At 58.2% G+C, this 27,671-nt stretch overlaps 1 protein-coding gene across 3 annotated transcripts in view; it reads right to left on the bottom strand.

Annotated features, from left to right (window-relative positions):
* The window catches only part of SDK2 (sidekick cell adhesion molecule 2), a 260,397-nt gene that overhangs the window by 22,032 nt on the left and 210,694 nt on the right, over positions 1-27,671 (bottom strand). For 2 of the 3 annotated variants that reach the window (XM_061176964.1, XM_061176966.1), the window contains exons 23-38: positions 27,378-27,487; positions 27,126-27,276; positions 24,406-24,643; positions 23,200-23,315; positions 22,347-22,536; positions 20,979-21,077; positions 19,784-19,978; positions 18,516-18,717; positions 17,507-17,610; positions 16,926-16,996; positions 14,853-14,988; positions 13,204-13,260; positions 11,753-11,854; positions 11,460-11,575; positions 4,642-4,828; positions 2,158-2,295 (exon numbers count right to left, since the gene is read on the bottom strand). In XM_061176964.1, the coding sequence (XP_061032947.1) occupies positions 2,158-2,295; positions 4,642-4,828; positions 11,460-11,575; positions 11,753-11,854; positions 13,204-13,260; positions 14,853-14,988; positions 16,926-16,996; positions 17,507-17,610; positions 18,516-18,717; positions 19,784-19,978; positions 20,979-21,077; positions 22,347-22,536; positions 23,200-23,315; positions 24,406-24,643; positions 27,126-27,276; positions 27,378-27,487 (2,212 nt within the window). The remainder of the gene's footprint in view (positions 1-2,157; positions 2,296-4,641; positions 4,829-11,459; positions 11,576-11,752; positions 11,855-13,203; positions 13,261-14,852; positions 14,989-16,925; positions 16,997-17,506; positions 17,611-18,515; positions 18,718-19,783; positions 19,979-20,978; positions 21,078-22,346; positions 22,537-23,199; positions 23,316-24,405; positions 24,644-27,125; positions 27,277-27,377; positions 27,488-27,671) is intronic. The other variant, XM_061176965.1, reaches the window with a different exon arrangement.

Raw genomic sequence — 27,671 nt, 5'->3', positions numbered from 1 at the left:
TATCTGTACTGCCTGCCTGCCTGCCTGCCTGTTGACTGAAAACCCACAGGGTCCTTTAGCATCTGGGGGGAAAAACAACTCACCATCTTGCTTAACTTAACCACTGTGCGCCAAACACATTTCACCCCCAGTTTTTGGTCCCCCACGTTCCATCCCATAGAATTCAAATCCCAAGGATCATCTTCCGGCAAGTGCTTCTGTAAAGACACCACCGTCCAGAGCTGGAGGGGACACCGGTGCAGCCGCCCCTAGAGCCCAGGACAACCTCAGCTCTGCCTGGGCTTCCTCCTTTCTCCTGTGCCAGCAAGAGCCAGGAGCCCACACCGGGCCCTCCACCAGCTGAGCCCGCCAGGCTCTTCAAGGCAAAAGTGAGGATGCTACAGCACTCCAAATCTCGGCAACGAGAGGGGAGGCCTGGATGGTTTCCAGGAGGTGAGGGTTTGCGCGCTGTGACTCGCAAGTCAAAATCCTCCCGACCGCCAGCCTCCCCAGGACCGGGTTTCCTCTCTCATGCGCACCAAGCAGCCGGTCACCCCCAGGAGACAGGCTTTGTGGCCAGCAGGCTGGGCTCAGACCCCAGAGCTGCCTAGGGGGTCTCTGAGCATGTCTCCTACCCTGGCTTCGCTTTATTCTACTGAGTGAGGGTATCAATGGCATCTTAGGCCAGGTGTTACGAGATTAAATAAAATAACAGAGCATCTGGCTCAGGGTTGGGGCCCAGTGTATTGAATGAATGAAGTCCTGATGGACAGAAAAGTGGGCGATCTCGAGGGGCTTCCTGAAGGAGTGATGTACCCGTGGGGTCACGTGGTGATGTGCCCTGGGACCCGGAACAGCAGCCCTGGGCACCTGCCCCTCGACTTTTCTGAGCAAACCCTTCATTGGCCTTGGCCTCGGTTTTCCCTACAGGGAAGCAGGGGTTTGCTGCATCCTCGCGGGGCCTGTTTGCTGGACTGAGGAACAGACAAGCAAAGTGGCCATGCCCCACCAGGTGTGGATCCCCTGGAGCCATCGCAACAAGAGCCGTCTGTCCCCCTGCGTCTCGTCCCCGTGACCTCTGTCCTCTCCATCCTTCCGTGGGAGAGATGGCCCCTTTCCTGCGTCCTGCACCTGACCACCCCTCTTCCTGGGGCCCAGCTCCCCCTTGGGACCTCCAGACCTGGCGAACTGCTGGCACGCAGGTTGGGCCGGGAAGACTGAGGGCCATTGTTCCCTCGGCTGACCCAGAACTGCTGGCCGCCTCGGCTCCCAGGGCTCTGCCCCTTGTTCTCGTCAGGTTCCACTGTCGGGGAGGGGTGACCCCAGAAGCGGTCACCTCTAGCCACCAGGGTGCCACTTGGTAGGCCAGCCATACCCCTTAGGCCTCGCTGGGCTCTGGAGCTGGACATAGGCCACCAGGGGTGCAATCTCCTTCCGGCCTTTCTAAGCAAACAGCAGTAATCTTGGCCAAGGGGGGGCAGCAGGTGGAGGGGCCCAGGAGTGAGGCAGGGTCCCAACCGGGGCCTGGATGGACGGGGCGGGGCTGGGGCTGTGGGGAGGGCACTGAGGAACAGGGCTCAGGGCAAGCGGGAGGGAGGCTAGTTGCTGAGCAACAGGCTTGAGCTGAGGTTCCCAGAGGGCAGCGGGGCCGGGCCGCAGTGACTCCCGGACTTGTGCACCTTCCCGGGGAGAGGTTCCAAGGCTCTTATCGGATTCTCAGAGGGGTTCCTGACCCCACGAAAGGCAGAGAAGAACTATTCTCAGAGGGGTTCCTGACCCCACGAAAGGCAGAGAAGAACTAACCTGGAGGAAGGCTGAGCCCCTAAGGTTGGCGGGCACACGTAGGACAGGACCATCGGGGGATGGTCCATCTTTATTACCCATCTCGGGATACTGTATTTTGCCCAGGGGTCCTTCCGCGCCTCCCCACGTCCATCCACTGAAGGGGAGAATGTACTTTAAAGTTCTCTCCCAGGACTCAGGAGGCCAGGGCTACTGTTCCAATTTTGCCTCCAATTTGCCACTGTTTCACCTTGGTGATGCCCCGGCCTGTCGGGGCCTCGGTCTCCGTTTGTAAGTGGGGAGGGTCTCATGGCATGGCTCTGCGTGGTGATCACGGAGGGGACCTGTGCAGAGGGCGGGTTTGGGGAGCTCCGCGGGAGGGAGGGCCCCACTCACCGTCCACGGGGGTGCAGGGCTCGTACACCAGCCGGTAGCCCTCCAGGACACCATTGGGGAACTGCGGAGCCTCCCAGGACACGTTCACTGAGGTGGTGGTCAGCTCACTGAACTTGACCGAGCTGGGAGCGCTGGGGGCTGGGGGGAGACAGCAGAGGGGCTTTGTTTCCTCCTTCCTGGAGGTTCAAAGCCCTGGGTTTGGTTCCAAGGAACCAGCAGGGGCGTTTGGGCCCGGGAAGCAGCAGAAAGCAGGGCTTTGTGCCAGAGAGGGTGGGAGGGGTCACTAGAGGTCACTGGACCCCCTCCCCTCCCCCGCTGACGTCATTAGCATTCTTTCCAACATCAGAGTCCAAGTGCTGGGAGAAAAGGGGACTTTCTTTTCCCTAAAGTTGGAGAATGCAGTTTTCCTCCTGCGAAGTGGCCCTGAGCCCTGGCTAAGAGTGCAGGACACGCCTGGACTGTACCCACGGGGTCACTGCGGGGCCGGGCGATGCCCTGGCTTCCCTGGTGGAGGAGGTTGGGGGGTGCCTGGGCCTCAGAGCATCAGGTGGGCCCTAAGCAACCTGCCAGAACTGCCATGGACATGGCCTTTCTCCTGTCCCTGGGGCCCCAGGGATTATTGCCGAGAGAGACCACGCTGTCTGGGGCAGCCAGAGCCAGGAACGGTCAACTCTCCGGAAGAGAAGCTTCCTTGGCCCAAGAATCCCGGAGTGACCCCAGAAACATCAGGGGGGAGAGGTCGGAGGGGGAGGACAGAGAGGAAGGGAAGGCAACATCAACTGTGCAGCATCCCGAGCTGGCTCCAGGGGGACGACCGGGCTATTATTGTCCGGAGCCGCCCGCCCACGGAGCCGGAGCTCATCCAGGCGGCTTCCGCTCCAGCCCTGGGAGGCAGCGTCAGGGAGACGTCTTTGAAGGACAGAGGCCAGCTCTGGAGGCCCTTCCTGCCTCCCCTCTGTTAGAGGGACGTGAGACAGAACACTCTGTCCTGCTGACGGAAGCGTCCAGGCTCCCAGGGGCTCACATCCGGCCGATGACACTGACAGAGAGCGGTCGGGACAGACAGGCAGGCAGACAGACAGACCGATCGACCCTCGGGAGCCAGAGCTCGTCCCCAAAGAGGACAATACTTAGGAACTGACTCCAGGGGGTCTCACTCTGTCTTTAAGAGAAAGGTAATTGACAGAATGGGAAACAGCAGGTTGGAAAAGATGCTTAAAGTCAAAAGGCCTGTATTCACATCCACGAGGAGAAAACTCGATGGCAGGCAAAGAAGGGGACCGGTGCCATGAAGACAGCCCAGGACATGCTCTGCTCCCCCACGGAACAGCTGGGGGACCTGAGGGGAGAAGCATCACTTCCCAGGCCACCCTTGCTCATCGTGAAACTGGGTAACTCCTGCCCTGCCCGTCCTCAGAGCTTCCGGAAAGATCAAGTGTACTGTTGCCAGAGAAGTGGCTTTGGATACTATCTAGAGGGCTGGCTCTGCACATGTGGGCTGCAGGATTCTTAGCATCGCCCACTCCTCTGCCCCGCCCTACCGTCCAGCCTCCTAACTGGCCTCCCTGCCTCCCTCTTCTCCCCTCCATCAGCCTGTCCCTGGTACAGCAGCCAGAGCAATCTTTTATAAACACAAACAGATCCTGTTGCCCCAATGCTTATCCCCACCGATGGCTCCCCGTCACGCTTAGCATTAATCCTAAACTTCCTTCCAAGGCCCCCAGACCCTCTACCACCTGACTCTTACTCACGTTCTTTCAAGCCACCTGGCCTCCTCTCTGTTCTCTAATCCCCTCCAGCCTCCAGGCCTTTGCACCTGCTGGACCCTCTGCCCGGAACACCCCTCCTCCAGAACTTCCCGCGGCTGGCCTCTTCTTCTCACTGAAATCTCAGCTCAGATGTCAGCCACTCAGCGAGCCCTCCGCAGGCAAACCCATCCGAAGCCATCTGTCCACCCCCTGCCTCAGTCCTTAGATCGCTCACACCCACTGCCACCTGAGATTAATTCATCGAGATGCTTATTTACGATCCGACTCCCTCCCTAGGAGAGGGCCCTTGTTGGTTTCATTCACTGTCATGTTCCCAGCATATGGCACAGTGCGGGCCCATAGAGAATGCTCAGTAAATACTGGTGGAGGGAACAAAGCCAGGGAGAGATGAGAAGGTCAGGTGGGAACAGGCAGGGAGCTGAAGGGGGCTGGCTGGGCATGGACTGGCCATCGGCAAGGCGGGCTACTGGGGGAAGATGGGGGGAGGAAGGGTGAGATCTGGGGGCCTCTCCAAGGCTTTCTGGGGACAGCGCCCCTCTTCTGAGCACTCACATCTAGGCCCCTCTGGGTGGGTGGCGCTCTCCCACTCTGGAGGGCATCCCACGGGGCCCGGGGACCCAGCCCAGATCGCTCAGCTGCCTCCACTCCCCCATGAGCCCGGATGACAGGTGCCCCCCACCCTCCCCGTTGTCTGTCCCTCCAGTCTCTCCCCCACCTGCTTGCTGGGTCTGGCCCCGGGCCGGGGTGCTCCGAGGCCCGTCCCCCGCGGCGTTGAAGGCTGCCACGCTGACCATGTAGGCAGTGTAGCCGGTCAGGTTCTTGAGCTTCACGCTATTCTCGGCCAGGAAAAGCGTCTTCACCCGTTCCGTGAGGTTCCGCCGCTGGGCCTCCCAGAAATAAATCTGTGGGCACAGAGGATCTGGAGTGAGGGAGACAGTCACCCGACTTCCCCCCCCTTGCCCCCGCCTGATCCCAGGGTCTCAGACACACCTTCTTTCGTACCATCCACACACCTGGATGGCAGGTGTGAGTCGCCCAAGAAATAGTATAGGTGTATTTAAGAGCTGTTTTAGAAACCCTTCCAGAGTGTTCCTTTTCACAGCTAATCCTTCCGTCTCTGCTAGACTGTAAACCCCATGAGGGCACAGACCCCATGCGTCTGTTCACTGCAGTGCCTGCAGGATTTAGCGCAGCACGGGCACGGTCGGCCCTCAGAATATTGCCGCTGTAGGAATAACTCAATTCTGCAGGACCCTGAGTGCAGTGTAGGTGGCCTGCTGGGGTGGAGTCTACCTCAAACCCAGCCGAGAGTCAAGAGTCGAGAGTCGGGTTTGGGGACCAGCCCATCGGCATCACCCAGGAGCTGCTTAGGGATGCAGTGTCAGCCCACCCCGGACCTGTGGCATCAGCATCTGCAGGTTGACAAGGCCCCCGGGGACACACATGACAGCTGGCACAGCCCACTGTAGAGGCAGGCAGGCCTGGGCTGACCCCAGCGCACCACTGACTTGCCCAGGTGACTTCTCTGAGCCGCAGTTGTGTCGTCCGTATAGTGGGGGTCACGGACACCCACTTCCCAAAACCAAGGTGAGGTGCAAAGGTCGTAAAAAGAAGGAAGACACGGCAATTCTGCAGGAAGTTTTAGTCGAGGAGCGCAGCAGGTGTCCACAGTGCTTCCAGTAATAGTCGAACCCTTGCACAACACGGGTTTCAACTGCCCGGGTCCACTTCTACGCGGACTTTTCTCAATAGACAGGTGCAGTACAACAGGATCCGCGGTTGGTTGAATCCGCGGATGCGGAACCGCGGATGCGGAACTGCGGATACACAGAGCCGACTGGGACTTGAACATCCGCAGAGTTTGGCAGTATCCACAGTGGGTTCTGGAACTGATCCCCCGCGGATTCCGAGGGACGACTCTACTTCATATTCACCGGGGGTTAACACTCGCTCGTCGCCAGCGAAGCAGCAGATCCTTCACTACTTTATTTTTTGACTGTGTCATTCTTTATTATTATTTTGGATATCTACACAAAATTTTGCTTTATTTTTAAAAAAATTTTAATCTTTTTTAACATCTTTATTGGAGTACAGTTGCTTTACAGTGGTGTGTTAGTTTCTGCTGTATCACAAAGTGAATCAGCTATACGTATACATATATCCCCATATCTCCTCCCTCTTGCGTCTCCCTCCCACCCTCCCTATCCCACCCCTCTAGGTGGTCACAAAGCACGGAGCTGATCTCCCTGTGCTATGTGGCTGCTTCCCACTAGCTATCTATTTTACATTTGGTAGTGTATATATGTCCATGCCACTCTCTCACTTCGTCCCAGCTTACCCTTCCCCCTCCCCGTGTCCTCAAGTCCATTCTCTACATCTGCGTCTTTATTCCTGTCCTGCCCCTAGGTTCTTCAGAACCACTTTTCTTTTTTTTTTTTTTTTAGATTCCATATATATGTGTTAGCATACGGTATTTATTTTTCTCTTTCTGACTTACTTCACTCTGTATGACAGTCTCTAGGTCCACTGACCTCACTACAAATAACTCAGTTTCGTGTCTTTTTATGGCTGAGTGATATTCCATTGGATATATGTGCCACATCTTCTTTATCCATTCATCTGTCGATGGACACTTAGGTTGCTTCCATGTCCTGGCTATTGTAAATAGTGCTGCAGTGAACATTGCTTCACTACTTTTAGAACGCTGAATCGAGGCGTTGGGAAAGCTGCAAGTCCCTGGCCCCGCGGAGGATTAGAGAGCATTTGGCGCCACCTGCTGGCCAGAGGGGTTTCGGCACGCTATTGGCTTCTCAGTTTCTCAATTTGCCTGGAGAAAGCTCATGAAAGTGAGAAAGAGCTAATAAAAGCGTCCCCACCTGGCATGTGTGAACGGCAGTTAGGACAACTCGGTACCAGAAAATCCTTGCTTTTCTCTAACCCCTCCCTTTTTCTTCTTTTTTTTTCAGTCTTCCGATACAGGTAGATAGTCACACATGAAGTCATTCATTCATTCACTGGAATGAATGACTGAACCTACTTGGAGTGGATTCAAGAGAGATGGGGCAGAGGCAGCGGGCAGACATTTGTTTTGGAGGGTTTCTACTGTAAAGGGACCAACCAGAAAAATGGCTGAAGCAAACGTGAGGTCAGGAAGAGGCATTTGAAAGATGCAACATATTTCAGCATGAGAAAAGTGATAACGCAGGACACGGGGTGCCAGTGGCTGGCGTCACGTTCTTGGGAAGGGGGAGGAGGGGGGTCCAGGACTGAGGGCCACCACACGTACATAAACGGGCACCCTCAGCAGGCAGGTCTTACCTGTGTGTACCGAATTCAGCAGACCTTTGTTGGATGCGGATGAAGTGACATTTGTGCAAATAGCACAAGGGGCTGAGCCTTGACCCCAACCCCAAGGGCACACGGCCGAGTTGCCGTGCAGGCTGACGGGTAGCCAGGTGTCTGCTAGAAAACACGCTCCCTGGAGGGCCCACGTCTTTGGCTCCCTTGCATCTCAAGCACCTACAATCATGCCTGGCACACCTGCTGATGCTCAATAAATATCCGCTAATGGATAAACACCCTCCTTAGACGGGAACAGGTGTAGGAGTGAATCGTCATCACCACCTTCTCCTATTCTCAATTCCCTGCCCCTCTGGCTGCACCACAGGCAACAGGCCGAAATTCAGCCTCGGTTAAGTCAGGTTCACGCCCACATGTCACATTGCTGGCTGTCGCTGGAGGGAAGCCACACTTTCAGTTCACGAGCACAGCCTTGAGTGGCCCGGCCACCGTGATACACTGGCCTGGTCCACTCTCTGCAGTCTCCGGCATCATGGTTCCACACCCTTCCCCATTTTCCCTCCCTCTCCATCCTCACTCCTGGCTCAGGACCCTTCACTGAGCTCCGGAAGCCATCACACAAGACTCCACAATCTCCCTGCCCCAGCTGGACCACCTCCTGCCCTGTGTCCCTACCTTCCGCCTCCCTCCTGTGACCAGGGCTGAATTGCCGGCTCCCTACTAAGGCGGGCCCCACATTACTGCACTAAATCCCAGCCCCTCTCACCTCCGCCAGAGCATCCCCCCCCACCCCACAGCTTCCTCTCTTCCCTGAATCACCAAATTCCTCCTCTTTCCAGAATCATTTCTATCAGCACACACACGAGTCATTCCTCCCATCTTAAAACCGCCTCCGTTGACTGTCTTTTTCCAGTCTCTACCCCATTTTGTTACTTCCCTTTAAAGCAAAACTCCTCAAAAGGGATATCAGTACTGGCTGCCTCTCCTCATTCTCTTGTGAACCCACTCCAAGCAGGCATTCCCTGCCCCCAACTCTTATCAGAGTCACCTGTGAACTTGGCCTGTTTAATGCAATAATCCAGGGCTCTGGAAACTCCCTCTGTAAAGGGCCAGGTAAGAAATATTTTTTTTTTAAATCTCTTTTTCCATCTCCTCTGTCTAATTATTTGGAGCTTGGACACACTTTCCTGCGGACTGAACTGCAGCGCTTTTTTTTTTTTTAACTTTGGGTTTATTTAATTAATTTATTTATTTACCTATTTATGGCTGTGTTGGGTCTCCGCTTCTGTGCGAGGGCTTTCTCCAGCTGCGGCGAGCGGGGGCCACTCTTCATCGCGGTGCGCGGGCCTCTCATTATCGCGGCGTCTCTTGTAGCGGAGCACAGGCTCCAGACGCGCAGGCTCAGTAGTTGTGGCTCACGGGCCCAGTCGCTCCGCGGCACGTGGGATCTTCCCAGACCAGGGCTCGAACCCGTGTCCCCTGCATTGGCAGGCAGATTCTCAACCACTGCGCCACCAGGGAAGCCCAATATTTTAGGCTTTGCAGGCCACACGGTCTCTGCTGCAGTTATTCAACTCTGCCTGTGACTTGAAAGTAGCCTAAGGCGATCTGTAAACAAATGGGTGTGGCTGCATGCCAATAAAACTTTATTTACAAAAACAAGTGGGGGGCCGGATTAGGCTCATGGGCTGTCGTCTGCCCATCCCTGAATAATTGCTTCCTAGATTTCATCTTGCTTGAGCTCTCAGTAGTAGTTGGCACATCTGCTTCCTCCCTCCTTCTGGAAGCACGTTCTTCATGTGGGCTCTGAGACTTCGATCACTTGTTTTGGTCCCATGGCTCAGTTTTCAGACTTCTGGTGTTTTCTATCTAATCTCCGGGCTTTCGGGACCATCTATATGCTGAGGATCCCACCGTTCACACCTCCAGCCTGGACCTTCTCCTTTGGACTCCGCACCTGTGTGTCCAGCTCCCTTGGGTGTCTCCCCTTGGAAGTCCAACAGACATCTCAAAGAGACACCAGCTCTCCCTCCAAGCCTCCCCCTCCCACCGGCTCCTCTTTTCCTGCGCTGTAACTGGAAGCTCCATCATGCAACTGCTTGGAAATCCTTGTTGCTTCTCCTTCTCTCACATTCCACATTCAGTTCATCAGCAAATTCTATCGGCTCTACCCCCTTCAAATGGAACCAGGAGCAAATGCTTCTTACCTGCTACTGTGTGGTCTAAGCCACCATCACCTGGATGATGCTGCTGCCTCTTCAGGTTTTGCATTTTCCCCATTTCAGACTACTCTCAACGCAGCAGCCAGCACAAGCCTTTAAAAACCCGAGTCACCCATGTCCTTCTTCTGTCCCCAAGTCCCCGTGGCTGCCATCTCATTCAGCCAAAGCCCTTGAGGACTCCAGGTGATGTGCCCCATCACACTGGGACACATGGGGCTCTTTGCTGGGCTTTGTACACGCCAAGCACCCACGGATCCCAGGGCCTTTGCTCATCTTCCCCCTCCTTCTGGAACACTCTTCTCCCAGATCCATGTGATTCACGCCCTGTTCGCCTTCATCTTTGGTCACGTGGCAGCTTCTCATTAAGCGCTCTCCCAACGACCCTATTTAAAATGCCAAACCTGCTCCTTAACCCATTTCACTTACCGCCACCTGGAGATGCCCTTTGCTTTGTGCATCACTGGCTTCCTCCCCGACGGTTTAAGCTCATGTTGTCTCTGCTTTAATCGCAGCACCGAGGACACTGCTCGGCACAAAGTACCTACTCAATAAACACGCATCCCTGAAAGGCCGGATGCATGGACGTGCCTGTCCCAGCTCATTCTGGTGCAACCACTGGCTGGTGGTGTGAATGTGTGGTTCATGTTAAGGTCAGTGAACGCGGATGTTAATGCAGGTCTGGGAGGTGGCAATTCTGTTTCCTTTGTCAATGTCCATGGCTGGTTATGATGTCTTCCTGAGCACGTGGACGTCTGCTGTGTGATGTGTGGTGTCTGGGCACCCACACATTTCCTGGGCCCGTACATTAACTGGAGACTTCCACACCTCCCCAGTCTGGTGGCTGCCAAACTGTTGCAGGCCCTGCCCGGCTCCTTCTTCTTCCCCAGGGAGGCATATGCTAGTGGCGCAATATTTAGTTCTCCCAGCTGGCGCTGCGCGGGAGTGGCATCCATCTTCAGAGCATCCTTGGCGAGACGCCTTTCTTCCTCTCTCCCGCCTCCTTCACCCCACACAGAACCAGACTCCTATACCAGACTCTGTCTGAAATGGGGTCTCCACAAGCCGTGGGACTGGGCAAGGCCCTTACCTTTGTGGAAACTCAGTTTCTGCCTGTGGGACGAGGGCTGAGCCGAGGAAGCCGGGAAGCTCCTGCTTGTGCCCACCCTTCCTACCTTGCCACTGCACTAGGCTACTCTCTGGAATAACAAACAACCACCAGGAATCAGAGCGGTGCTGGACAGCGGCACAGGAGGTAGGCCTCAGACATGGCCACCGCCTGAGTGTCCAAACGAGCAGCACGTGATTATTATTATTATTACTATTATTGCCATCTCCTCTAGGGGTTGTGTGCTCAGCGCTTCCTCCCCACCCTTCACAGGGTGACGGCGAGCAGACCTGGAATCTGACTCTCTGCTATCTGCTTTTTTTGTGACCTCATTGAACCACTAACCTGGGTCTCAGTTTCCTCATGTGTACAATGGGCACAAACATCATAACCCACCAGCTTTACTGGGCTTTCAGGAGGATTAAGGAGCTCTAAAGGGCTTTGCGAATTTTGGAGACAAACTGAATCCTGTCATAACACAAGATGTTGCCTAAAATCTAGAAATAACTTTAAACAGAAGTTTCCAACACCTGGCCGGTGGTCCTTTGCTAACTGGCCATTCGATTTGCATCAATATGGTAACTAGGGTTGGCCAAATAACCACTTTGAGGGGTCTCACATTGGCATCGGGAGCTGGTGGGCTGGGCGGGGGGTGGGGGGGTGTACCGCCCAGGGATGATACAAGCTGGGGGTGGCCTGAATTTCTAGCGTCTGAGCGCCGCCTGCCCCAAGGACGCCGGGGGGGATGGGCGGAGCTTTGCTCCAGCTGCAGGTGTTTCAGGGGATTGGGTGCAAACAGCCAAGGGATCAGGTGTAGACCCGGGACCTCACCAGTGCTGGGTCACTCCCGACCACCACCCGGCCCTGTGTCCCTCTGGGCCTTGTTCTCTGCCGGAGCGCCTGTACCTTGTAGCCCTGGATGTCTCCGTTCTGGCTTTCCAGCGGGGGTGGGTCCCACGTCACATCCAGCTGCGTGGCCGTGGCGCCGTGGACAGCCACGTTGCGGGGCACCGCCGTGGGCACTGGAGGGTGAGAGGGGTGGTGAGTGCGTGAGGGGACCTCAGGGAGGAGGAGGAGGTGGGCCGGGGGCGGGGTGTGGCCCCCCGGCTCCCGTCTCTCCTCCCGCTGGGCTTCCGGGGCGGGGGGATGGGCATGGGGTGGGAATGGTGTGCTGGGGCTGGAAGGGCAGCGGTGCTCACCTGCCTCCCCGACGAAGACCTCCTGTGGGGGGCTGGAGGGCCCCTCGCCCACAGTGTTGTACACACTCATGCGTATTTCGTAGCGCCGGTGCTTGTTCAGGTCTGGGGGTGAGAGTAGGGGAGGGGGGAGGCACACAGAGGTCACTGGCCCTGCAGTGGACGGAGGCGGCGTGGAGGGGGGCGGCTGCAGGGGGGGCTGTGATGATGCACCCCTGCGAGTCTGGACCCCTGAGTGAAGGTTCAGGAAAGAACAGGTAAGAGGTGGGGCAGCCGGCGTTGGGGAGAGGGATGCTCTGACTCATCCCTGGGAATCCGGACACAGGGTGACACTGGGTGGCGTCCTGGCCAAGTGTGACCACCTTGGGCATTTTTGAGACCGAAAGGGGCACTGTTAACATTTATGCTGGGACAAAAGGTGTGAACCAAAACTGTCCCGGACGCGCCACGTCACAGGTCACTCCTTCCCTGCCTGTCCTGGACACACTGGTCACTTCAGATAATTCAAGTTCCCAGCTTCCGCCCCCCACCCCCCACGAAGTCTCCATCAACCAGCTCTTAACGCGGGGGGCAGGGCCCAGACCTAAAGAGAAAAGGCTCATTGGATGCGAATCTGGGGCTAAGAAACTCTGTGTTCTTGCTCAGTTGGGGGTGCTTGGGGGAGATGCTTAGACAGAAGCTGGGAAAGGGGAGCAGCTGCAGGAAAATAGGCCCCGACACCCTGGGTGGGAGTTGCCGTCCCTGCTGGGGGGTGGCTGACACGTTCGCCCAGTCTCCTCTGCGTTCCCCTCCACAGCTCCCCCTCCCCAGGTGGAAGTCCTAACCGCCCCGATAGCCCTGGCCCTGCACCTGCGAGGGCTGTCGGTTAACGAAGGACCGAGAGGGACAATTTAGTCAAACGCGTGCTATTAACAGGAGGCCCCCTGGCCCAAAGCTCCGGGCCTCGGGGAGAACCGAATGTCCTCTGGGACGTTAGGAAAGAGCTAGGGCTCGGGGTACCAGGTGGGGACATTTCCTGGTCCCTGAGGGAAGACGGGGGCTCTGCTCACTCCAGGGTGGGCCTTGGCTTGAAAGACATAGCTGAGCTGACAAGTGCCTCTGATGGGACGAGACAGAGCGGCAGCAACGTGGACGCCTGCCCGTCCAACCAGCGGGACCCCCGGCTCCTACCGCGCACCTCCTCTCGCCGTCCCCCGCCCCCCAGAAGGACGAGACCTTAGCCATTTCCCTTTCTGTCCTGCACTGATGGACGGTGGCCTGGAGCAGACCTTCCCTGGCGACCCCCTGCTTTTCTGTGTATTTCAGGAAAGTCACGTGCGTGCAGGGGGTTCCCCTTCCTCAAGCAGCCTGAGGTGGGCGCACCACTCAGCTGTGGGCAGGCGTCCTCGGAGGCCCCTCTCCCCTCCCCGTGGAAGGCGGGGCCCGTCGGGGAGCCGCCGTGCAGGGGGACTTACTGTCCAGCTCGTACTGTGTGAGGCTGGGCCGGCTCAGGTCCCGCACGGAGTACAAGGCTACGGGGTCGGGGCAGGGTGGAGGGGGCCGGAGGGAGACAGCAGACAGAGGAGGTTAGTACACACCCCCCCGAGCCACACAGACCCCGATGAGGGGGGCGGGATGGGAACACGCATGCAGAGGGAAGGGACCTCCAGATTCCTGAGTTAGGGGCCAGGGTGGGAGCGGGGATGGGGGGAGAGGAAGGGGGGAGGGGGGAAGAGGCAGCTCCCAGGACAGTGCCATCCCGTCCTGGCGTGCACCTGCTGGAGGTCACAGGGTACGGGAGCCCCTGGGAGCCCAGCATCCCCAGATGGGGACGGCTCTGGTCCCTTGTCTAAGGCTGAGTTCCTGCCATGATAGAGTGGTGTCGTTAATTTCCTCATATGAGCCAGAAACCATTTTACTACCAGGAAATATGACTGTATTATACACAGGCCTATAAAATCACAACGACCAGCACACGTCTGCCAAAAAATAATAAAAAAAAATAACGCAAGCTGTTGGATCAGCTATTTCTGAGTTTTTCTATTAATTTTCCTTGGCTACATGTTCAATCATCTTGTTGTCTGTTAATACCTGCTAGAAGACAAGGTGCAGAGGGTTTACGAGAAGGATGGGAGGAAAAATCAAAACGGAGAGGGTCTTAAACTGCTCCTCTTCTCCCACTTGTCTCTGGTTTGGTACCACCTCCCACCTGGGGACCAAATCCTCCAGACCCCTCCCTCTCCCACCGGCCTCCCTCTCGCCAACTTGAATCAGTGCGTGTGTGTGTGTTGGGGCTCAGAGCACATCATCTCCCAAACGGGCCCTTGACTGCATCGCAAGCCTGCTGCCCTGGCACCAACCTCTTGCTCTTGCCTATGTCACTGTATTCGCCTCTAACTGGGGCAACTGCATCTGGACCCCATCACCAGCCATGGCCCTCAAGACCCCAAAGTAACCATCCTAACCCAAAATTACGACATGTCATTCCTTTGCTTGTGTGTGACTCTCTGGGATTTCTACTTGGCTTCTTGAGTTTTTTCCTTCCTGCTACAGAGGCAGGCTGGATTCCGGGGACCCCAGGGCAGAATGGTCATCTCCCTGAGGAACCAGAGGGGGCCAGATTGCTGCCCTTGGGACATGACCAGGCTTGGCTTTGGGTCCTTCCCACCTCAGGCCCTTTGCACATGCCAGGATCCACACCCACCCCCCCCAACCTTCTCTGGACTGGTTGACTTGGCATCATCCATCAGTGTCGGCACCACAGCCATCCCCAGGGAAGCCTTTTCTGACACCGGCTTTAGGCTCTCCTGGAATACGTGCTTCACAGAGGTCATGCCAACGGTCTTAGATACCTATATCAGGGTTTCCTTCTCCAGCGCCTGGCTCCTCCTCCAGCCTGCAAGCTCTGCCTGAGAGGGCAGGGACCTTGTCTGTCTTGTTCACTGGTGTCCCCCCAGTGTCTGGCGGCATAGAAGGTGCTCAATAAACATGCACTTGGGGATTGAATGGGACGGGATGAGAGGCACACACAGGGGAGGGCACCAGGGTTTCGGGTTAGTGTGATTCCAGGATGCTGAGAGCTTCACGCCCCCGCCCACCCCCGACTCCCTCCACTGTCACTCACAGGTGAGCTCTGCCCACTTGGCCCCCGGGTTGTTGATGCCACGCAACGTGAAGCCCCTCAGACCCTCGTAGAGCAGCTCCCGGTACCGGATCCGGAAGCCCAGGAGGATGCCGTTGATCTTGTCTTCTGATGGTGGCTGCAGAGAAGGGAGTGGGGGTGGGGCCGGCTGGGCTGGACCACGGCTGAGCATCCCCTTCCACTCCGCCCCTCGCTCCCTCCCTCCCCATCCTGCGTCCTGCAGCCACAGAGCAGGGACTGTGTCTTAACCGGGAAAAGGAATCAAAGTGGCATTGAGCATTCTTAATTTACGAAGCATTTCCAACCAGGTTACTCCATCCCTGTAGCATTCCCTGTGAGGCAGGGCAGGGCGGGAATCACCATGCCATCCCCACTGAACAGAACAGGAAAGTGAGGCTCAGAGATGGTGAGGAACTTGCCCAAGGTCACACAGCATCATGGGGGCCCTGAGCATGACTCCGGACGCAGAACCGTCTCAAAGAGTTGTTCCTTGTCTAGAAACTTCCTCACATGATCACCTGCCCTGGCCAGGATTTCCTGGAGTTTCCCGGGAATTAGGGTGAGTCCTTGCCCTGCTCTTCAGCAAGAACAAGGGTGGTGAGTCTTCGTGCGCTGCTCCTCTCTGCCTTGACCGTTTTCTTCTTTGCTTTCTGCTCCCGTCCTCAGATGAGCTGGAGAACAGGCTTCTGGAGAAGGTGGAAAGTACTTTATTTATTTACTTTTGGCTGTGTTGGGTCTTCATTGCTGCACGTGGGCTTTCTCTAGCTGCGGCGAGCGGGGGCTACACTTCGTTGCGGTGCGCGGGCTTCTCATTGCGGTGGCTTCTCTTTGTTGCGGAGCACGGGCTCTAGGCATGTGGGCTTCAGTAGTTGTGGCACGCGGGCTCAGCAGTTGTGGCTCACGGGCTCTAGAGCGCAGGCTCAGTAGTTGTGGTGCACGGGCTTAGTTGCTCCGTGGCATGTGGGATCTTCCCAGACCAGGGCTCGAACCCGTGTCCCCTGCATTGGCAGGTGGATTCTTAACCACTGCGCCACCAGGGAAGTCCCAGAAACTACTTTTTTATGATGCCTCTTCTAAAAAACCTGCTGAAATGGTTCGGCCTTTTATTAGCTCCTTAACTGTATTCCTGGCTGCAGCTGGCACCTCCCTGCCCGCTTCATCACGATGGCCCCGATCTGCTCCAGCCTTGGTCGGCTCCCCGCTGCACTAGGTCATTTTCACTTAAGGGACTGTCCTTCTCAGGTGGGGCCTTGAGCTGGGGGATGGGTCGGGGGGTCCCTCCTGTTTTCTCTTCAAGGGCTTTCCCTTCAGGGGGGCTGCAGGTGGGCAAAGGTTGGCACCTGCCCCTCTAATCCTGAGAAACGGAGACAGGAGTTCAGGGCTTTGGGGCCTCCGTGGGTGACCCGCTGAGCCCCAGGACTGGACTTCAGGGGCTGGGGAGGGGTCCTAAAGGCACCCACGGGCAGCTGGGTCTCTGAGATGCGTCCCGGGTCTTCCTCAGGCCATGGAGGGATGGCAGTGCCCACCTGAGCAGGTGGCTGGGGGAGGAGAGGTGGGAGGCTGGTTCCTTGTACTTGGATGATGGGTTCCTGCTCATGGTGACAGGACCGAAGCCCGGCCTGGGTGCAGGTGAGGCAGGCACACCTGTGATTGGTCTCTGTCGGGAATCCCTTCACTCAGAGCGGGGCTGGGGTTCACGGAGACGCTGGAGGTCCTGACAGCCCCCAGCCCTTCTCTGTCCAAGGATTCTGCCGACGTAAGGGCACCAAACCTGGCCCTGCCACCTAGTAGCTGTGTGACCTGGGGCATTCTTGTCACCTCCCCGAGTCTGGGTCCTCGTCCACAGAAGGGTATATGGTAGGATCTGATTATCTGGAGGTGGAATGAAGGGTGTGTATGTGTACGTGTACACACGTGTGTGTGCGTGCATGTGCGTGTCTATGCATGTGGGTGCCGTGTTCCAGCCCTGCGGGGGCTATTGTCTTTCTGGTCCCAGCACAGGGTGTGTCTGAGTCCTCGTGGGACACGGGCCCCTCCCCGCCTGCCCGGCCGTACCTGCCATCGGATTAGCACGGAGGTGGTGGTGTGCGGTGTCACCGAGATAATTGTGGGCGCTTCATCAGGGGCTGGGGGGAGAGGCGGACAGGTGAGCTCTGGGGTGGGGTGGGACTTAGGCCCCCTGGGAGCCATGGGACCAGATTCTGCGGACACTGGTCCCGCTTAGGCCACTCCTCATGCCCACCGCCCCAAGTTCTGTACAACAAAGAGCCAGTGTAAAGTGGGAGAGGGGCCGGGACCTTGACCCCAGCCCAAACCCAAGGGCCCAGATCCCCTCCTCTCTGCACCTAGTGCCACAGGCCTCCCCACTCCCACTGAGGTTTTCTGGGGTCGGCCACGAGCTTCGAGGACAGAGAAGAAACACACGAGGATGCCAGGCTGGGTGTGGGTGCTGAGCCCATGGCAAAGGCCCCTCTGGCCCAAACCTCCTTGGGACTCTGCCTGGGGAGCCAGACCAAGGGCCCAGCAGGCCCAGTGCCCCACCCATCTTTGGAGGCCCCTCCGCCCGAAGAGAATGCCCAGTGCCCAGCAAGTGCCCAGGGGACCAAGAGAAAGAGACCCCAGCGGAGGGCACTGACCGGCCTGCAGGGTGGTCAGTGGTTCCGACTCCTTGCTGAACTCACTGTCTCCAATGTCATTGGTCGCCTTCACTCGGAACTTGTAGGACGTGAAGGGCTTGAGCCTGTGTAGGGGAATCGGAGGTGTCCCCTAACGGCCCTGCCCCGCCGTCTCTGCTCCCCATCTCCCCAGGGCAGCCCCAGCAGCTGTGGGTCCATCACACAGACAGGAACGTGGAGGCTCAGAAGGACGGTCTGCTACGCAGGCAACAAGCTCGGGCCAGGCCCTGGGGTGCCCTAGACCAGGCCAGCTCAGGGTGTGGCCTCACCTTGGCCGCAGCTAGATGCCAAAGGTCCCCAATTGGAAATGTCCACATATCCCTTATCTCAGAGGGGCCTGCAGGTAGGAAAGCTCCAGTAACTTCCCCTCAGAGCTGACACTTCCCCCAAGAACTGCCAGCCCTCTCTTGCATTTAGTAAATTCAGGAAGGGCTGAGGGTCTCAGGAGTTAACCAGCACTTCATCTCTATAAGCCTCATTTCCTCTCCAGGCAAACAGCTTCCTTTCTGATTTATTGAGGGTGGGAGGGGGAGTGAGGAGAAAAGTATTGCTCAAAACTCTCGGTTTCATCAACTGGAATGTTAAAAATACATCCCACTAGGAATTAAATTGAAGGCAGAATTGTGGAGTGAAGCTCCACTCCCCTATCAAGGATGGAGAGGGAGACTCCGCTTGGCTGGAGGAATCCAGCTAATGAAGGATGGCGAGCCTTTCACGGAGGGGGCTTCTAGGCTCCAGAAATAGATAATAAGAGGCAGCCCTAACAAGGCTCCAGAGAGGGTGGGGAGGGAGGTTAGGACAGAGCTGGAGGGGATGAGCGTGGATGCGGAGGGGTCCCGGGGGATGCGGGCTGTGGAAGCGATCTGGGGGTGGGCGGGCTCCGGGTGTTCTCAGGAGCCCCTCCGATGCTGACGCTGTCTGGGCCGGGAGGGGCGGAGCGGAGATGCTGGCGGACAGACGGGGGTCTCACCTGTCCACAACGAAGGCGGAGGCATTGTGGCTCACAGAGGCTGAGTGCAGGGCCCACCTGCCGCTGGGCAGCTCGCGGGTCTGGATGGTGTAGTAGCGCACGGGGGATAGCCCGTCGCTCCCGGGCTCCCAGGATAGCAGCACGCTGCGTGCCTTCACGTCCTCCTGCTGCACCACGGGCTTGCTGGGGGGCTGCGGGCGGTCTGGAGGGGGTGGAGTGGGGAGGAGCAGGTGAGGCCGCGGCGGAAATGGGGGATGCACTTTCTCGGCCCCCAGGAGGACTGATGCCCCCCACCCCATCCCATTTCTGCACACAGGTCCCGACAGTCAGCACCGTGGCTCCTGGTCAGCGACTGTCCCTGGGCTACTAGAGGCCCAGGTGCCTGGGAATTTACACCCCCCGAGGGCAGTCCCAGCACAGGGTTGACCGTGAGGAGGTGTGAACGCCCCAGTTCCTTTGCCCGGGTCTGCACGGTGCCGAGATGGGACCTACGCTGTCCCCAGTGGCGTGGGGCTGAGCCCACATTTCCCTCGTGGGACTCGGCTTTGTCCCCTGAGAGTGCTTGGCCCCTTCTCACTTCCCCACGCCCCACGGCGGGGATTCTTGGTCTCAGCACCCTGGCATTTGGGTGGATGAGTCTTTATTGCGGGACCTATCCTGTGCGTTGCACGACGTGTAGTGGCACCCTGGCCTCTACCCTCTAGATGCCAGGGGCACTTCCTTTCCACCTGTGACACCCAGACCCTGCCCAGTATCCCAGGGTGGACGCAAGGGCACTGTGGCTGAGAACCACTGTCCTTCTGGTTTTTCCTGGGAACACTGTCTAATAAATCACGTTCACAGGGATCTGGGGCTCAGTCCTGCTTCTGGGGAACCCAACTTTGGGCGAGAAGCCGGCTCAGGGAGGCAGGGCGACGCCAGCCAGGGCTCCAGGCTGCAGTCCCATCCTCCACCCAACTGGACACGGCCTCCTCTTGAGGAGGAGGGGAGAGAGGAAGGAAGCTGGTCTCACCAGCCCGCCCTTTAGAAAATCTGGGCAGGGCAGGACCCTGGGGAGGGGAACCCCCAGATCAGCTCTGGAAGTCTGCTGGAGCCCTTGCTGACCTTGGCCTCAGAGATTTGAGCCCACTTTCCATTCTGGACCAGGGCAAGAGACTCACAACTAGCCCACCCCCAGCCGTGCACGAGGAGATGGTGTGAGCTCCTGGGCCGGCTGCGGGTTCCCCCCTGAGGCCCCCCAGGCCTCCCCAGTCCCAGTGGGCAGTCACCTCTCTTCTCCGTGGTCACCACCAAGGCCTCGGCGGCCTCTCCCCAGCCCTTGCGGGTCTGGGCCGTGATGCGGAACAGGTAGACGGACTCTGGCTTGAGGCCGGTGGCCGTGAACTGGCGTGTGCTGGGCGCGAGCACCTCCACCGTGGCAGCGTTGGCCGTGGTGGCGTTGAGCCGGTGTGTGATCTGGTAGGCTGCGGGGAAGGAAGGAGACGGGCCGTGCTGGGAGGCGGGGCAAGCTGCTCCGGAGCCCCGAGCCAGGGTCATTCCTTTCTCGGCCGCTGCTGTGTCTGCCCTCGGGCCACCTTGGCCGTGGTTCGTCTGCTTGAAGCCCTCTGGGTCGCTCCCTCGTCCTCAGCTGTCACCTGGGGGGTGGGACTGCGGGGGGCACGAGCAGGGGCTCCATGCTGTGTCTGCAACCCCCAGCCCAGCCCCTGACGAGGCAACTGAGGCTCAGGGAGGCCAGACCACCTGCCAGGAATTGACCAAGCTGGAATTCCAGCCCAGGTCTTTCTAAGCCCAAACGCTTTCCCCCCACCCCCCAACCCCCCAGCCCCATCGACTCTGTCTCCAGAGGCGCAGCTTTCACAGGGGGCGGGCGCCGCAGGGTGCCAGGACTGAGAGCCCTGGACCGGGCACAGGTGGTCCAATCCCCCATTCTACAGGTGAGGGGCTGAGGCCATGGAGGGAAGCCCACTTGCTCAAGTTCACACAGCTGCTCATTTCAAGCCTGTGAGTCTTCCCGTGTGCGTGTGCGTGTGTGTGTGTTTGTGTGTGTGTGTTAGTAGGAACCGTGACTACGAAATGATGCTTCCGACCTGCAGCATCCCTCCTGGGTGCCTTAGGCCTCATTTCCCACCTGTGGGCGCGGCTGGGCTGAGCTGGCCAGTGCGCCCTCACCTGGCTACACTTAGGAACAGCGGCCGAGGTTCAGCAGATGGCCAGTCTCCTGGGGACCTGGGTCACGAGCTGACCAATGGTCCCTAAGAGACCTGAGCCCCGACCTTGCCCTCCAGCTGATAATCTCACAGGCTGAGATTTCTAGTAGGAGAAATTAGACTCACAACCATTCTTGAGACCATGTGGACACTTGTCCTGGGCTTAGCCTCTCTCCTGCCAAGACTGAATCTGCCTCCTTTACACCTTATACCTCCTTCTTCCTGCAGCCAGGGCCCGGGAAGGGTACAGGCTTACCAAGAATGATGCCGTTGGGGGCAGCGGGGGGCTGCCAGATCAGCCGCACCGATGTGGTCCTCACCTCTGGGAACAGGATGCCCATGGGCGGTCCCGGGACTGGAGGGGAGAGAGGAGAAGCAGGTGACACTGCAGCCGCTGCTCAGCCCCTAGACCAGCCCGGCTCTGGCAGAGCAGCACGGCGGGTGGCAGGGGAAGGGGTCACTCTGCTCGCTGAACTTTTGAGGAGCGTGTGTCTGTGCCTGGCACCGTGTCCTCACACAGGACGTGAAGATGCTACCAGTGAGCTTTATGCATCATTTGGCAGGAACTAGAAGGGACCAAGGCTCCAGCCTTGGGGCAAATGAAAGTGCCAACCCCAAGCACACACCACTCCTCTTTCTAGACCTCACTCTGGAATCCTTGGATCTGGAGCTCCCTGCCCAAACAGCCCCAGGCATGCTTCCCGGGTCTACAGGGGCCCGGAGCCACCCTCCTGAGGGTGTAGACTTGTACCTCTGGACGGAGGGATGGCCAAGGGGCAGCTGTTCTGGGCAAATGGATGGAAACTGAATGGTATGGGCCAGAGGAGATTGGGGCGGCGGGGAGACAACAGGGTGGCAGAGTCGGGGGACGGCTGGGGGGGCAGCTCTTCCCGGGCTGCCTTGATCTAAAACGGAATGCCAAGAAATCTGAGATTTCTAAACTTGAACTTGGCCTTCCAGGTCATTAGGAGGGTATATCTGTCAAGGCAGGAGGGCAGAACATATTTAATTTAACAGATCATTAGCTTGATTTATCACTTTAGAACACAGAGACATATGGTGTTTGGGCTTCGTTTTGCACTCTCGTCCTGACCCCACAAGTGTTTTTGGTGAGCAGTACGTGAGGATGTGTGTGGGGAGGAGAAAGGGGGGCAAAGGACCTGTCAGCTCAGCCTCCAATGGGGAGTTTTGCTGCAGAGATGAATGCCTGGAGCCCGGCAGGCATCACTCGTTTGCTAACAGGACGCGTAGGCTTGTGTAAAGGAAAAAATCAAGCCTTTTGCTTGCACAGACCTGCACTCGGAGAGAGCCTGCTCCAGGTGAACAAGAAATCAAAGCGGGTGCAAATTCTCTTTTCGTTCACCTGTCCCAGAGAGACTGGATCAGATGCCAGTCTGCCCTTGCATTGTCATTTCTTCCTTAGGGATGCGCAGTTTGTAATTAGCATCCCTTGCAGTGAGGTTGGTGGCCCTCAGTGACTTGCCCTCCCCCAGCAAAAGCCTGAGGCCACAGTTCCCTTTGGGGCAGACAGAGACCCCAGAGGGGCAGGGCAGGGCTGGGCGGGGTTGGGGTGGAGGAAGCGCAGCTTCCAGCCTTCCCCAGGCTCCCAGGGACGTGCACGTACCATCATCCAGGGTCCGCTCCAGGATGGCAGGATGGCTGGGGCTGCCGTCCCCAATGCGCGTGAAGGCCAGCACCTGTACCTCATAGAGCACATATTTGCCCAGGCCTGTGAGCTGGGCGCTGCGTGACGAGTTCCCTTCCACCAGCCAGAACCGGGGCTGGGAGTCCGAGTCCTTCTCCTTATACAGCACCTGTCGGAGCCCAGCGCGGGCGTGAGGGCCTCCGGCCTGGGTCTGGTCCCGCCAGAACCTCTCCTACCTCCTCCCCAGGAGCCAGGTGGGTGAGGATGAGTGGGGGGACCTGGGGCTCCCTGGAGGGGCTTGGTTCCCAGGTTACACAAGCCTAGTGCTCGGGGATGGAGGGGGACACAAAGATGCAGTCAGCCATGGAGTGGAAGGTTCCTTAGAGAGCATCCAGCTGAGAAAACAGGCCCAGAGAGGGGGCGTGACTTGCTCAAGGTCACACAGCCAGTAGTGGCAGAGCTGGGATGTTAAGCTACGTCTCCTGACTTCCAGGCTGGGGCGGTAGGTGCAGCTTTGGGAGGAATTCTAGAAGATAATGGAAATTGAAGCTGGGCCCATTGGGGCTGAGAGTGAGGCTTGGGGCACCCAGTGTGGCCTCCTGGGGGAGGTAGAGCTGCCCCAAGGACCCCCGGCCTTCATAGGAAGCTTCCCCACCCCCAAGGGAGGACTCCTTGGTTGTCATGGTGACCAACGGATGCCGCCGGCAGATCCCCTGTGTCCACTCTAGAAGGCAGAGTCTTGGGCCCCAGGGGGTTGCGAGGACAGGGCGCCGGGACGGGGAAGTGGGTGCAGGGGCTCCAGCCCCCTCCCGTGCTCCGATCTGAGACTCACCTTGTAGCCCAGCACCAGCCCGTTGCGGTCGGCCTCTGGGACTTCGCTCCAGCGTACCAGCATGCTGCTGGAGGTGGTGGCCAGCACAGACACGTTGGTGGGGCCCGAGGACGGCACTGGGGGAGAAAGGAGCGGAGAGAAGCAGCTCAGGACCCAGAGTGGACCCCGCAGTGGAGGGGGTGGAGTGGGGTCTGAGGAAGGAAACGGGGCACGGTCTCCAAATAGCAAATTATTCTGCGACGATGATGCCTCTGGCTCCGGAGTGTCGCAGATGCTGCTTCTGGCTTCAGATCAGCCTCCCCGTTATCCCCCCTTAGACTAACGTTAGGATGAGACTGCATTTCCTGCCAGCATAGCCGCGAGGGGTGGGGGAGGGGCTAGGGTGGGAAGGGAGCCATCATTTAAAGGGCGTTAGGAAAAAGCCACAGAGCTACACACCACATGTGGCTGGATGAGGGCTGCCTGTAGGGTGGGAGCACATATTCTGTGGGTGTCCCCTTGCCAGGCCCCTATGAGCCGCTGCTGCTTCTGGAATGTTCTGAGAGCTCACCCAACCCGTACCCTCTCCCCATCCCCCCACCTCCATCTTGGGGTCTCGCAGGCACTGCTGGGTGTCAGGGTTAAAAGTGGGGACACAGGGGACTTCCCTGGTGGCGCAGTGGTTGAGAATCTGCCTGCCAATGCAGGGGACACGGGTTCGAGCCCTGGTCTGGGAAGATCCCACATGCCGCGGAGCGGATGGGCCCGTGAGCCACAACTACTGAGCCTGTGCGTCTGTAGCCTGTGCTCCACAATAAGAGAGGCCGCGATAGTGAGAGGCCTGCGCACAGCGATGAAGAGTGGCCCCCACTTGCCGCAACTAGAGAAAGCCCTTGCACAGAAACGAAGAACCAACACAGCCAAAAAAAAAAAAAGTAAAAAAAAAATAAAAAAAGTGGGGACACAGAGGCAGGAAGCCCCTCCTGGGAACCTTTGGAAGCAGTGCTGGGAAGATCAGGTCCTGGAAGGCACGGCCACACACACACACAGAGGATTCTCTGCTGGACACTGAGCACAAATAGGAAAATGAGCCCAGGACATTTTCGCACAACAGCTCCAGCCTTTGAGCCCTTAGAAGGCCCCGAGGGCAGAGAGACAAAGGTGGGGGGTATCCCCAGGCCCCAGGGAGGTGAAGCGGGTGGGGGGGCTGGCCTGAGGGGGCAGTACCTGACTCCCGGGTCCTGCCCATCACCATCTGGCTCCAGGGCCCGCTCCCGATGGCGTTGAAGGCCTGCACCTGCACGCGGTACTCCGTCCACTCCTCCAGGTCTTCGATGGTGTATTCCCGCTCCACGCGGTCTTGGACCACGTGGCTCAGTGTCTTGCCGTGGCCGTCCGCCCGGCTGTACTTGATCTTGTAGCCCACCGACTCGGGGTTCCCGTTGTATTCCATCTCTGGGAGAGGCTGCAGGAGGGCAGGGGTGGGAAAAGCAGCTGTGAGGCCAGGCCCACCTAGTGTATATGGAAGAACTGCCTGGCTCGTGCTGCCTCTTCCAGGGAGCCTTCGGGATTACCTAGCCCACTGTCCAGCCCGTCAGCACCCATGTGAGGCGCTATCACCCCTGGGTGTGGCTTAGTTGTGTAACTCTGTGCTTCTGACGGCCCCACCATCTCCCTGTCTCTCTACCCCGGGCTCAGAGGAGAGGCGGCATCCACTCTTCATTGTGCAGGTGACAAATTTATGACCCTGCCAGGGGAGTTGGCCCTGGTGAAGAGAGGCATAAAGGCTGTCTGTCCCACACTCAGCACCTTTGGCAGTGGCTGTCTCTGCCACTTAACTCCCTCGCTCAGCCTGCCAGCATATACGTATTCAATTGCCTACAACACGCCTGGTCCCAGGTTGTGTCTGCCCTTGGAGAAGCAAGCATGTGAAGGCAGCATCTCAGGCATGGGTGGAGCTCCAGTCTCTGTCAGGAAGTCCTCCCATCCAGCACACCTCAGTCTCTCCTGCTGCACGTTCAGCCTCCTTCTTTTTGTTTGAGTCTCAGTGAAGAGAAGAAAGACAGCTTCATCTCCTGAGCCCATGATTAGGCTGGTGGGGCTGTGGTCACCGGCTCAAGGTCATCTGGATGAACTTGGGCAGTGCTGATAAGCAGTGGAGGTCTTTGTACACTGGGGGCAGCCTGGGATCTGAAGCAGGTGCGAGCTGAGGGCCCAGCCTTCAGATTCTCCTCTGAAGGCGGCAGGGCTGGAGCTGGGGCACCCTCAGCCCTCACCTGCCCCCATTCTGCCTCCCCAGAGGCTCCAATGAGCCCATGATCCACAGGCTCTGCACATTCTGACCTACTTTCTCCAGTTGCTCGGCCTCTGCCTCACCGCCTACATCCCCCGTCCCTCCTGCCAGCTCCCGCTCCTACAGACACTTAGTGAAGCAGACCAGAGACCATTAAGACAGCAATCAATGGGCCTGAGAGCTTGAGATGGGCCTCGAGCGCATGCTCTCCTACCTGCTAAGGAAAGGCAATGGGCCATGCGCCATTAGGTGGGACCGGAGGGGCCCGGGGCCCTGCACAGTGCAACCACTGCCTTTTATTCCCCCTCCAGCTCCCACCCTACGTACCAGACTTTTTAGCCTTTTAGTATTTGGAAACCGTAAAGTGAGATGCTGAAGGGACGCGGGGAGCAGCCTGGAGGGGAGCAGAGCTGAGGTGAGAAGCGGGGGGTCAGGGAGGGGCGAACTGGGCCTGACGACAGCTCTGCCCGGTGCTGGTCCCAGCCGCCTGGGAGGGGCATCGTCATTCATAACTAGCGCTCGTCTGGGCTGATGGCCGTTAGCGCCTCCATCAGGCTGTCCAGGCAAGCGAAAGGCAGCAATGACTTTCTGGTAAATCCCAGCCCACAGCTCGGGGTTTTGCGAGTTGAGTTTGGGGCAACTAGTAAGACATCTTTAGTGGAAGCAAAAAAGAGTTGTGTGGCCGGAGGGGCCTGGTGAAGCGGAGACAGGCAGCTCCCCCTGAAGCTATCATTCCTGGATTCTCTAAGGAGCCGGGCTCTTCGGTGCTGGCCGCATGTCTGCTTGTCTAGGAATTCCTCTTGGGTTGCTGCTTTGTGGCATCCGCGCCGGGAAACGCAGTTCTGGGCGATGTCCAGGGGGAGAAATGCTCTCTCCTGTTCCCCAGAAGATGGGCTGGCAGCTTGCTCAGGGGTTAGGGTGGTGGATTTTGGGGGCCAGACTCCCCGGGTTGGGATTCCGAGCCCTGCTGTTAACTAGGGGGTGTGGGGGGTCTTGGGCCAGTTATTCCACCTCTCTCTGCCTCAGTTTCCTCATCTGTAAAGTGGGGGCCAGGATCACTGTCACAGGCTCATGGAGAGGGTTCGAGGTCCAACTTTGACAGCACTCAGAACCCTGCCTGGCAGGAGGAGAAGCCCTCTGCACGTATTACTAACTCGTGCAGGGTCACCGGGGTAATGACCCTCGACGTGGAACCCTGATCTGTGGGGACAGAGCCTAATGCCTCCCCGACCTCCCCCCTCAACCTCAGAAGCAACCCCTCACTCTCTGACTTGGCGGGTGAGACAACTTACATCCGAATCCCAGAACCACCCCTGGGAGCTGTGTGACTGTGGGTGAATTCCTAACCTCTCAGAGCCTCAGTTTTCTTAGCTGTAAATTGGGATAGTACCATGTCCTTTGCAGGATTACTGGGAGGATTAAATGGAAGAAAAAAAATGTAAAATGCTTGGCATGTGGCAATGCTCAATAAACAGTATTTTCGAGCTTCTTTTCACGTGGGGCATTTGTTCATTTGGCTATAAGACTGATGCTCAGAACAGAGAAGGGGCCTGGAGGTAATCCAGTGGATGCCTGCTTTGAGGCAGTGACACCTCTGCGGGGTGCTGAGGCCCGAGGAGACATCCCACCCCCGCCCCCCTCGCGGGAGCCTCACCATCCAGCGGAGCCACAGGCTGGTCTCACTCGCCGTGCGCAGCGTCACGTTGGCCGGGGCCATGTCAGGGGGCGCCTGGAGGGTCTGGATCTTTCTGGAAGGCTGGCTGGGTGGGCTAGTGCCCACGATGTTCACCTGGCGCATGCGGAAGCTGAGATGGGCGGAGAGGGGTGAGCAAAATGGTGAGGGCAGGACCCCAGGGCCAAAGCCCGTCCCAGGCCGGGCAGCCCCCTCCCTTTCCTAACCCGTTACCTGTAGTAGGTGAAGGGGTTCAGGTCGGGCACCTCCATGGAGCGGGCGTCGGGCTCGTTGGGGAGCTGGTGAATCAGCAACCACTCCTCTCCCTCCCCGACCACGCCCACCTGAAAAGGGAGACACCCTTAGACCTGGCCAGCCTGCCGGGCTGAGATGGGGGTGCTCTGAGCCCCAGCTCCTGGGAGGTACAGCCCGGCCCAGGGAAGGCCTTGACACAAACCCCAGGGCTCACCCGGAGGGCACCACCGGGGGCCCCCATCTTTCCAGGCCCTTAAACAAGACTTCAAGTGT

The sequence above is a fragment of the Eubalaena glacialis genome, chromosome 19, assembly GCF_028564815.1.
Source record: "Eubalaena glacialis isolate mEubGla1 chromosome 19, mEubGla1.1.hap2.+ XY, whole genome shotgun sequence".
Classification (NCBI taxonomy): Eukaryota; Metazoa; Chordata; class Mammalia; order Artiodactyla; family Balaenidae; genus Eubalaena; species Eubalaena glacialis.
The sequence above is the reverse complement of the archived record's forward strand: the minus strand, read 5'-3'. Positions and strand labels throughout refer to the sequence as shown.